This window comes from Emydura macquarii, unplaced genomic scaffold (genome assembly GCF_026122565.2).
Source record: "Emydura macquarii macquarii isolate MOO-44397 ecotype Brisbane River unplaced genomic scaffold, CSIRO-AGI_Emac_v2 contig_3345, whole genome shotgun sequence".
Lineage (NCBI taxonomy): Eukaryota > Metazoa > Chordata > Testudines > Chelidae > Emydura > Emydura macquarii.
This window is the reverse complement of record NW_027133482.1, coordinates 2883242-2895833: the sequence shown is the minus strand read 5'-3', so window position 1 is coordinate 2895833 and position 12592 is coordinate 2883242. Positions and strand designations below refer to the sequence as shown.

At 42.4% G+C, this 12592-nt stretch overlaps 1 protein-coding gene across 5 annotated transcripts in view; it reads right to left on the bottom strand.

The window, feature by feature from the left end:
• ATRN (attractin) overlaps positions 1–12592 on the bottom strand; it is a 223408-nt gene that overhangs the window by 45050 nt on the left and 165766 nt on the right. For all 5 annotated transcript variants that reach the window (XM_067533635.1, XM_067533637.1, XM_067533639.1 and 2 more), the window contains one exon: positions 2627–2705. In XM_067533635.1, the coding sequence (XP_067389736.1) occupies positions 2627–2705 (79 nt within the window). The remainder of the gene's footprint in view (positions 1–2626; positions 2706–12592) is intronic.

Here is a 12592-nt window from a genome sequence, read left to right as displayed (position 1 = left end):
CGTGCCTTTTGTATCATCTGGCTAAGGACCTAACTAGCCTCTTCATTCACCTCAGCCCATTAATTAGGCACAGCTCTTCTTAATGAGGTCTGCTCTAGAGTAATTAGAGTTGCAGTGACCAGAGTGCTGTCTCAGCTGTTGTTGCCAAGCACTCTGTCACAATAATAAGAAATTAAATTCCCCATTTGTTTCTATGAACTACAGTGCACTGCATTTTTCTGGGACCATACTGCAAATACTGTATACAATAAAAACCTCTTTGAACTAGTAGAGCATCATTCCTGTGAGGATCAAAGAACACTTAATCAATATTAAGAGTAGGGAAATTATGACTTGATTATATGACAGTTTCCTTTGAATACAGGGAATTGAAACATTCAAATGAAGAGAGAAGATGGGCCTTTCAGAAAAAGAAAATTCTGACAAGCTGTCCATCAAATGTAATCACATTTGTAAACCGAGTATAATAAACTGAGTGTAATGCTAAAATACCCCTTCACTCCCATTTGTGACTTAAAGATATCCTCACCCCAAAGGGATAACTTCACACCAGTGACATTTTCCATTATGTTCTCATGAAATGTCTCAATTTATATCATGTTCCACGTGGAGCTGTTTTTCTGCCTACATTCACTATAAACTCTGATTAACATTTTATTCAAGAAATCAACAGGAAACTTTCCATTGAACTTGAGCTTCCTTTCTTGCCAAGGACTTGGGGGGAGGGAAAGACAACCAGTGCTAAAAATCTAGCAAAATTTGGAGAGCAGGTAAAGTTTCAGTAATTTAAAATTATATTAATGTGTAGTTTAATTTGTTTGAAAGTATTAAAATGATGTTATCATTAATATAAATTCTCTAGAAATAGAAAAAACATCGTATGTTTGACAGAAGAGGAAAGAGGTATCGTGCAGCAGGTTGTTGTATCAGATAATTAGAATGGGCATCCTCAAAATCTTGCAATGCTGCTTTATTTACATACTTTACAGTGAAATAAAATCAAATGTGGATCCTTGAAGATATGCAGGAAAATAAGCTCTTATATGGAACTTTAAATCTTCAAAGCACTATAAAAATTAATCCTCAGAACACCCTTGATGTAACTATACATTATCCCCACATTACAGATGGAAATTTAAACAGACAATGAAACGACTGGCCCAAGGCCAAACAGCAGAGACAAGATTAGAACTCGGAACTGCTAACTAACAACTCTGTGCTCATTCCTTGACACTATACTACCCTCTCTTCTTCCCTATCACACATCTAGCCCACTGTTTCACCACAACAAAATTATGCTTTGCGTTCCTACAGCACCTCCCATTTGAACTTAAAAGTGCTTTTTTAGGAATTCATGACTTTAGCTGTAACATTCCTGGCAAAAGATAAGCATGACTATTCTCATTTAAAGACAAGGAAACAGAGGCACAGAGAGACAGCATATGACCACACAGGAACTTTGTATAGTAGTTCAGAATACAATTTAGACTGCTCCAAGTCCTGTATTTTATTTGGAGAACCATCCTTTCCGATTATAGCTGCACCACATCATAAAAGCCATAAAACATGATATGGAAGGTAGCATCTCACATTGTCATATCTATGGTTCGTTTCCCTAGTATTTTACTTTTGAACAACATATGATTTAGAGGAAATAACTATATATTACATCTTTTAAAAATTAGAAGTCAAGAGATCTGACTGACTGAAGGAGACAACAATTCTTCATAATAGTGAGATTTATCATTTTGTCTATGACAATATCCTCACACTCTTTCCTCAGCAACTCAGACAGAGTACTCAGCAGCTCACAGGACTGGGCCTTATGATTCTGCGTGGCAGCCAATTATCCAAATGTTAGACAGAGGTAGCATGTTTACATGTGCAACCCAGACTGCAAAATTATATTAATGAAAATAGCAAACGTTAGTATGGTGAAAAGTCATCACATGTGTATCAGAGACATACACGAATGAAATGTTCATTTCCAGTGTGCTGTGATATACCTTTTGTATTCTGCATACAAGAAAAGGAAGATGGGAGGCTAGCTGTGATCTGGCTGGGAAGTGGGAGGAGGAGCAATGTTAAAGTAGCCTGGGTGACTTTATGAAAAGTGTATCCTTAACTCTCCTAGCTACTTTGTCTTCTTAGAATGACAATATTCTTGAAAGGTAATACTTCCTCAAAACACTGATGTGGCCTGTAACTTAAAAATGAGAATTACAGCCATTTTGCTCCAGAGGCAGGAGCTAACTGTAGTTTATCACTCCAGCAAAGCAGCTGAGCTGTAACAAGTTTCTGATTTTCCAATTTCTGAACTGACTGAAAGAACCATTTCTACCATACACGATGTTCTTATGTTTATAAGCTCTGGAATCTGAGTTTCTGAAACACAATATGTTCACCTGGCAGACTTAGTGCATGACTAAACTGCAGAACCAGGATGGCAATATGGGATAGTTTGCCATCAAAATGCTTATCGATGTATGTTATTATATATAGAGAAGTCTATATGCTTAACTGAAGGTAAATACTGGATGTACATGGCTAATTACATGTAAGAGATAAATGAAAAGTTGCAAAAAGTCATTTAGAGGAGAGCATTCATTACTGTCATTTGACCTGCCTCTCTTCGTCGTGATGCCCAGCAACTTTGTTTAATCTTCCAAACCACGGCAGCTACCAGGAGCAGAGACAGGAAACAACTGTAAAGGAGAAAACACAAATACCTTACTGCTCCTGTTCAGAATGTATCAACAACGGAAAGCTATAATAAAATAAAGGCTAGACAAAAGTCCTAAGTACTGATAAAAAATGCAATAGCAGTGCAAAGTGCTTTGCAAACATTAAATCTCATTAGGTACTATGCCCACTTTACAGAGGGATAAACAGGAGACACAAAAAGGTGGTTGAAGTGACTTGCCCAGGTTTATTCAGCAAGTCAAATGACAGAGCTGTGATTAGAATCCAGAAATTCTCTTGGCAATGTAAGAAAATGAGAAAGCAAAAGCAAATCACAAGAAAAACGCCATAAAGCAATCTTTAGCAATATTTATTTTAAATGAGAGGTTAGCTCAAAAAAGGAATAATTTACTAATCAATATGGACACGAGACAAAATTGATATTTTCCCAAGTTTTAAGTAAAATATTGTAGCAAATTAAACTATGATTATTAAAATTATTTTTGAAGCGAAGAGTGCGTGTCCCAGTGTTAGAGACATCAGCAGATTTTATTTTCATTAGCCAATATTGAATCCCAATAAGGAGGAACAGAGAAAAATGGACAATGTGTATTAACTGTTAGGGTTTGCAACAACAAATGTTTGTTTTGCGTTTCTAATCTCAGGTGACATCCATTTTCCCATACAACCAGATTTACAAAAACACTTCTTCACATTTAATCTGAAGTATTCAATTTTGACTTTACTTTAGTCTACCATAAAATCATATGAAAGTCACGGTTCAACAATTACATAAGAAAAATTCAGATAAAGTTCTTCTGAAGTTTATTTTATAAGCACCCTATTTGTCCCATGTTTAATTGTGATATATTTTATGTTATTCTCTCTCTCTCTCTTTTTTTTTTTTTTTTTTTTTGCAAGTACAGAAGCAACATGTCCCATCCTCAAACCAGTAAGACATTTAGGTTAATTTCTTACCATCACGACAAAGGAATGCACACACATAAACCTGTTGATTTATGATTTTATAGCTTCCATTTCCCTTTTCTTTCAGAAAATAACCTACTGCTGTATTTAGGGAAGTGTACGAACAGAATCTGCATTACCTGTAAATGACACTTCTCCCACGGACAAGGTTAGATTGTGATTAGATTAATTTTTGCATGCACCACACTTGAACAGGCACAAGTGAATGATGGAATAGCAACCTTGTGAACTCCTGAGGCTGTTCTGAGGCTGCTGTTAGCTTTCTCAGCATGAATGCCACAGCACTTATTGAATGGTTTGGTAAGCTTTTTTGTCTTTAAGTTTCCCATTTTCAAAGAATCCTGGAGGCTCTTTGCAGAGCATAGGATCCAGTTTATCACAGAGGCCTACCCACACTAGGACTCGCTGCAGCGGAAAATAAACAGAGGAGCATCCAACCAAAAATGGTGGAACTGAGACAATATGCTGAATTTTCATTCTTCTATTATGCTGCTTTTATTGTTATATCCTATCTGCAATCCTCTAATTGTACGCTGATTGTTTAGATTACAGTTCCTGGGGCCAAGGATCTTTTTTCCTTCCTATCTACAATATTAATACAGACACTAAGTAAATAATATACAAACGTCTGTATGATACCTCTCAAGATGGTCTCTAGATCAAAGTAAAGTCTATGCTAAGTGTAGTTGCCTGCCAGGCCATTGGGCTAAAGTTCTGATTTCAACAGCAATTTTCAGTTACAGGCAAATGTATGGCTCTCAGCTTCTGGAGAACAGCTACTGTCACATAGTTCCTGATTTCGCCATGACACCCGATATCCTTTGGGTTTCTCACTCATCTCCCAAGGAAAACAGATCTAGAGATTTTTAGACAGTCCAGCAGCTCTTGACTGTCAGGACTGGGCCAGTCAACTCAGATGGATTTTCCTTGAGATCCTAACTTATCTTTCCAGAAAATTTCTCTTGGAAATGAGGGACATAACTAAGGACTGTCTGCACTGTGTAATGCAGAACATAACTGGGGAAGCTAACAAGAGCCTCACAAGAATGTATGCTGAGGCTAGGAGATTCTGCTATTCCTTTAATTGCTCACACCTATTAAACATTATTAATGGAACTCATACTTAAAAGCTTATTTGTCCAGTTGAAAAAAAAAAACCCAAAACATTTGTGAATTAACTGGATGATCACTATCGTACAACAAGAATCTCTACAAGACATGAAGCATTTTTCAGAATTGTACATGCCAGTTCTCTCTCTTGCCCTTTTCTATATCACTGCTCCTCTTTTATTTTTATTACTGACATCAGAAAAATATAAATAAAACTTCAGAATTAGGACTAGAAAGCTGATTTTTCTAAAACATTTTAAAGCTACACTACATTTTGCAGAGCAACAACACGGATAAGCTTTTTGTTCCGTCACAAGGAGGCAGCAAATACACATGAAAGCTATAAAACCACAAAGAAAACACATATTCCCCCTACTGCACTACATCTTTCAGCAGCATGAGTAAAATGCAGGGCTTACTTAGTACACTAAACGATGTCATCTAATGGCAAGGCTCCAGGACCAAACTGAAAGCAAGATCTATCTCTTGGGTTTACCCAGAGTTAAATAGTCTGAAATGGGTAACAGTGTTACACTGTGACTTGAAGAGGTCTACTTCCTGCCAACATTTCAACTTCTTCCACAAGCAACACCACAAACACTGAAATAAAGAACAGGGAGTCTCTAGAATGACGAATTTGCTTCAGTCATGTGTGTGCATTGCAGAGTCATAGTTCTCCACACTTCAACATAATGCTGCTGCCTGCTTGCACACCAGTTTGTGGTTTGCTTACTCCACCCTCATTGTTAACAAAGGGTATGTCCACACTGCTGTGGTGGCAGGGATCATTGCAGCGGCATCAATTAAGCGTGTCTGTGTAGACCTGCTCAGTCGATCAGAGAGCACTTACTAGTCAACTCAGGATATGTCTATAATGACGGCGGCAAAGTCGCCACCGTCAGAGCGATCTTTCTGGATTGATTGAGTGGTCAGTGTAGACCTGGAAGTCGACGCAGTAAATCCACCCCCTCAAGTGGTGTAGCGCTGCGTCAACAGGAACATGGTCTGCATAGCTTGCGTAACTCCTGTCAACTGCCGCCGAATTTCCAGGTAAGTGTAGACCAGAGTTCAATTAGTCCACTTCCCTGAAAGGAATAAGGAGGGCATCTCCCGTTGACGCAGCACCATGAAGACGCCGCGGTACATCAATGTGAGTACGTCAGTGGGAGATACGCAAGCTACGTTATGTAGCTTGCATATCTCCCGCTGACCACCGCCGCCAGTGAAGACCAGCCTGAAGATCGCCCATTTCAAAATGCCCTTATTTAAAAAAAAAGAAAAAAAACTAATCCCGCACATGGGACTTTTTCCAACCTCCTTCTGGCCTTAGTTCTGTCTACACCTCTCCTTGCTACCTCCATTCATCTAGCACCCGCCTCTTCTGTCCTGCAATGCAATCTGGCCATTGCTCGTTTGGGTCATCAATGCTGCCACTCTGAAAAGGCTGAAACTAATGCTGAACACAGTTTGATTAGTTCAATTTTTCAAACTGAGGAGAGCAAAAGAGAAAATTGAGGTAACAGCCAAGTGTAATACAATAGTAACTGAGCAATTCAAAGGCTACCACATTGTTTTAGCTTCTATGGGATGAAAAGTAAGACCCATGCTCAGGACTAGATCCAACTACATTTAACTGCATTTCTAGTCTTTAACTCTTACCTACAGCAGCTGCAGGAAAAAAAATCATTATGCTTTATATTAAGGGTACATTTATAGTTTACAAAGGATTAATAAATGATTAATAGGTGTTATAAGGATATTACAGGAGTTGTATGTGTTAGATAGTTATAGGCACATCAGCAGAAGGTGTTATAGAAGGTTATAAGCAATTTATTGACTGTGAGAATCCAATTGATTAAATATTTATTAAAATATCTATAATTTATTTCTTATAATCCATCAGTGTATCCTTAAAATAAAACCTGACCAAAACCTCAAACATCCCAGCTGCCTCTTTACCCCTCTCTCTGACACGCTTTCTGAAGGAAAGAGTTTCCTTTCACTCTTAAATGTCCTTAAAATTCTTATAACTAGTAACTTTTCATTTCAACATGACACTGGAGAACTTCCTAGGCATTTCTGTAAGAGGAATCCTGATTATGAGAAGAAAAATCCAGCTGGCACATTAAGGCCCAAATTACTGAGCTACTTTACAATATTTATCAGCATTAAAATGGCTAGTAAAAAATGGCAGTTTTAAATCTCAAAATATACTGCAGCTTTGGTTCTAATACACCTTCATCTATTGAAGTCAATTTGTAATTTTTGAAAGCACCATGATGATTACTAGAAAAACATTTCAAATTATTCCGATGAAGTGGAAACTATTTAAGTGCTATCTGAAAGTAACTTTTAATGTGCTGGAGTTATAGGACATGTTTTAGCTGTTCCATGCATTAAAATCCAAACAAGATAGAAAAAATACATAAAACCTGAGTGGTTGACTGCATAATGAGGCTAGGCTAAACAGACTGGTTGCATAGCTTCTTTAGTAATGCATGCACTGACACTGCACAGCTGATATTTGTTGAACAGCTACCTGATGCTAATAGCAAAGGAAAGGACCTGATTTGCAGATTAATGAACTTTCCTTATTGTGGAAGACACCATAAGGGTTTAATAAACCATCACCCACTTCATCTTGAACAGTTGCCATTATAATAGTGTTACAGCCCGGTACATTCCTGAATTTTAACGCTCTCAGCAAGATGACTGAATCAAAATACCTTTTGGGAGGAAATTGTTTCATCCTCTTCGGCCTCGCTCCAAAAAAACAAAAACAAACCCACACTGGCCATTTTAACTTTGGAAAGGGCAGTTAAACCTACTTGCAAAGTCTCCCAGATAAAATGAGAATAATTCTGCAAAATCTAGGAACGCTATCAGCCTTATTTATATTTTACGACTGGAACACATTTACGTGACTGGCAGCACACATGAGGAGCAGCCATGGAATGCCTGTCCTTTTATTCACAGCCTGAGCAGCATGTCTGATTGCCTGAGCTGCTGCTCTGCTGCCCATGACATCAAGGAGTAGACTGCTACCCTCACCCACAGAGGAGGGTGGGAAATGTCCCCAGTAAAAATATCACTCCTCGCTAAATATTTCTAAAGCATTTAAAAAAAATTATTCTACTTTCATCTGATGTCTTTCCATCTCAAATTTCTCATCGTACATGCATGTATGTATCATGCTACATCCACCACTGACAATTTTAAAATCAAGGTTGGATACCTTATTTAAAAATCTAGGAATTATTTTGGGGGAATTTCTCTCGCCTGTGTTATACAAGAGGTCAGACTAGAAGACCACACTGGTTCTTTCTGGCCGTGGAATCTATGCAAACCTGAAATGCTGCCATGTCCAGAGTGGATCACAGCATCTGTTAGTGCACAGCAGCACTACCCCGTTTAAGGAAGTGACGATAACCAGTTGAATTCAGTGGGATTCTGGCACTTTTAAGGACCACTCTGAATGAGCACTCTCTCAAATCTGAAGGACTCAACGGGTAGTGATCAATGACTCCATGTCTAGCTGGCAGCCAATCACAAGCGGAGTGCCCATGGGGTCGGTTTTGTTCAACATCTTCATTAATGATCTGGAGGATGGGGTAGATTGCACCCTCAGCAAGTTTGCAGATGACGCTAAGATGGGGGGAGTGGTAGATACCCTGAAAGGTAGGGATAGGATACAGAGGGACCTAGACAAATTGGAAGACTGGGCCAAAAGAAATTTTATGTGGTTCAACAAGGACAAGTGCAGAGTCCTGCATTTAGGACGGAAGAATCCCATGCACAGCTACAGACTGGGAACCAACGAGCTAGGCAGCAGTTCTGCAGAAAAGGACCTGGGGGTAACAGTGGATAAGAAGCTGGATATGAGTCAGCAGTGTGCCCTGGTTGCCAAGAAGGCTAAGAGCATATTGGGCTGCATTAGTAGGAGCATTGCTAGCAGATCGCGGGAAGTGATTATTCCCCTCTATTCGGCATTGGTGAGGCAACATTTGGAGTACTGTGTCCAGTTTTGGGCCCCCCACTACAAAAAGTATGTGGACAAGTTGGAGACAGTCCAGCGGAGGGCAACAAAAATTATTATGGGGCTGGAGCACAAGACTTATGAGGAGAGGCTGAGGGAACTGGGCTTGTTTAGTCTGCAAAAGAGAAGAATGAGGGGGGATTTGATAGCAGCCATTAACTACCTGAAAGGGGGTTCCAGGAAGGATGGAGCTAGGCTGTTCTCAGTGGTAGTAGATGACAGAACAAGGAGCAATGGTCTCAAGTTGCAATGGGGGAGGTCTAGGTTAGATATTAGGAAAACGTTTTTCACTAAGAGGGTGGTGAAGCACTGGAATGGGTTATCTACGGAGGTGGTGGAATCTCCATCCTTAGAGGTTTTTCAGCTGTGGCTTGACAAAGCCCTGGCTGGGATGTTTTAGCTGGGGTTGGTCCTGTTTTGAGCAGGGGGTTGGACTAGATGACCTCCTGAGGTCCCTTCCAACTCTAATATTCTATGATTCTATGATCTATGAAAGACAGTAGCTACTATGAGAGAACAAGCCCATAACACACTTACACTGCAAGCTGCCGAATTTGTGACACCTGGGAGAACACCTCCTGCTTAAGGGACAGTTCCATGGTGATTAGTTCTCTTTCTATACTAGGTTGTCTGGGTTGTTGGGGATATCACAGTGTAGGCAGGGAACTGTGCAGACTTGAAGACCCCCTAGTCAGGAGAGAGTGAGATGTGAGCCTCCACCCAAGAGAGATGATGGCTGGAAGTTGGAAGTCGAATAGTAGGGTGCCTTTGAACAAGCACAGAACAGGAATACAGATGCAGTTGCCCTAAAACTGTGACACTCAGAATTCTAGTTTAGTACTCTATCCAATAAACCACACTGCCTCTTTTTAGCAATGCTGGAGAAGAAAGAGGTGGTTTGTTGGACCAGAAAGGGAATGGCATTCTACATATGGGGTTGGCATGGAACAAGCCACAAAGAAAGTTGTGTGCAAAACAAGACAAACTGAACAGTATGACTGGCGTAACTGGTATACCGGGGGGGCAGCAATAGGATGAGATATGGCTCTGGATGTAAACTAAGGAATAATTATGCAAGACCTTCAGAATGATGACAAGAAAGCAGCCTATGCATTAGTTTTCAAGGAGGATCAACTAGATGGAAAGTCTGAAGAATTGAAATAAGGGTTTTTTTTTGTGCCAATGGCACTCAAAGAAATGTTAGACACAACTCAAAATTTCTAAGTTAGGGTGTTTTTTTCTTTTTTAAATGGCCTCTAGTTCAAATACAGTTTTACCAATTTTCTTCAGACTTCACAGAAAAATTCTCCTTTTCCTCAAAATCAGTCTGGAAATTTTCACATCAGTTCTATTTTGCTAAACAAAATTATAGGAGGCAAAAAAAACCACCCCCCCAAAAAAACAAGGTTACTTACCAGTAACTGATGTTCTTTGAGATGTGTTGCTCATGTCCATTCCACTATAGGTGAGTGCACACCACTGTGCATGGTTCCTGGAATTTTTTCCCCTTAGCAGATCCCGTAGGGCCGGCTCTGGTGCCCCCTGGAGTCCCGTGCGCATGCCGCGGTACATGAGGCACTGCCGGCCCTACATCCCTTCAGTCCCTTTTTTCTGCCAACTCCAGCAGCGGGGCCGGGGGGTGGGTTGTGGAATGGACATAAGCAACACATCTCGAAGAACATCAGTTACTGGTAAGTAACCTTGTTCTTTTCTTCGAGTGATTGCTCATGTCCATTCCAATATAGGTGATTAAAAAGCAATACCTTGGAGGTGGGTAGGAGTTACCGGTGAGCTGCCCTCAGCACGGCTCTGCTGAATCCCGCATCCTCTCTCGCCTGCTGGACGATGGTGCAGTGGGACATGAAGGTATGCACTGACGACCAGGTGGCGGCTTTGCAGATGTCCTGCAGAGGCACTCTCTCCAGGAAGGCTGTAGACGAGGCTTGAGCTCTGGTTGAGTGCGCTGTGATGGTTCCCGGAAGCGGCACCCTCGCCTGCTCATAGCAGAACTTGATGCACGATGTAATCCATGAGGAGATGTGCTGGATGCAGAAAGGTGATCCTTTCATCCGGTCCGCCACTGCAACGAAGAGCTGCATCAATTTCCGGAACCGCTTTGTACGCTCGATGTAGAAGGCCAGGACTCGTCTCACGTCCAGCGAATGCCATCTCCTCTCCTCCTCTGAAGCGTGTGGTTTGGGAAAAAACACGGGGAGAAAAATATCTTGGTTACAATGAAATTGGGAAACCACTTTGGGCAGGAAGGCTGGGTGCAGCCTCAACTGCACCTTATCCTTATAGATGTATAAGGGGACTCCAAGGTCAAGGCCCTAATTTCAGAAACGCTCCTAGCTGAAGTAATGGCCACCAGGAAGGCTACCTTCCATGAAAACATGAGCAAAGGGCATGAAGCCATGGGTTCAAAGGGGGGCCCCGTGAGTCTCGACAGGACCAAGTTGAGATCCCAGGGAGGCACCGGATCATGGACCTATGAATAAAGTCTCTCCACCCCTTTGAGGAACCTGACCAACATGGGATGGGAGAACAGGGATCTCCCCTCTAGTGGCTGATGGAAGGTCAAAACGGCCGCCAAGTGAACCTTCAACGAGGCCAGCGCCAGACCCTGGAGCTTTAGCTGGAGCAGGTACTCCAGGATCGCCTGTAGAGGCAAGAGGCTGGGCGGAATGCCCCAGGACTCCGCCCAAGAAGTAAACCGCCTCCACTTATCCCGATACACGACCTGTATAGAAGGTTTCCTGCTACCCAGCAGGCTCTCTCTCCCTCCATCAGCCACAGAGCCTCCAGGCCATGAGATGCAGGGAGTCCAGGTCCAGGTGCAACAGGCATGGTCCTGGGAGACAAGGTCATGCCGCCTCGGGAGCTCCATGGGCGGGGCGACCGAAAGGTCCAGCAGCACGCTGAACCAGTGCTGTCTCAGCCAGGCTGGAGCGATGAGTATGATATCCGCCCTGTCCCTCTTTATTTTCAGTAGGGTCTTGGGCAGGAGCAGAATGGGCGGGAACGTGTACATGAGGGTCCCTGTCCAGTCAATGAGGAACATGTCGGAAATCGACCTGGTCTCGTGACCCTGGTATGAGCAGAACCTTGGGCACTTTGTGTTCCAGGCCAACACGAATAGGTCCAGATGGGGAACACCCCACTTTTGGAAGATCGTAGTCACTACTTCTGGGTGCAGCGACCAGTCGTGGTGGGGTAGAAACGACTTGCTGAGGCGATCCCGCCTCATCGTGCCTCACTCCCAGGAGGTGAGAGGCAGTCAAGTGGAAATCATGCCTCACAGCAAAGGCCCGCAGACGGGTAGCTTCCTTGCAGAGAGATGAAGAACGCGCCCCTCCCTGCCTCTTTATATAAAACATAGCTGCGGTGTTGTCCATCAGCACCTGCACCACTCTGCTATCAGGAATCAGAGGAACACCCTGCATGCTAGGCAAATAGCCCTCAGCTCCTTCACGTTGATGTGCAGGCGACTGTCCTCCACGACCAGAGCCCCTGAGTGCTCAGGTTGGCACTGATGTGGGCTCCCCATCCCACATTCGAGGCGTTGGAGATTAGGGTGACTGATGGAACCAGTTCCCTGAATGGAACGCCCTTCAACACTGCCCTGGGAGACCTCCACCAGTCTAGGGAGGCTAGGAAAGGCAGGGGAACTGTGACCACCCAATTCAGTGGGTGTCTGCTCGGAACATATACTGAGGCCAACCACGCCTGAAGTGGCCTGAGCCTCAGGCGAGCTAGTCTCACTACGTACGTGCAGGC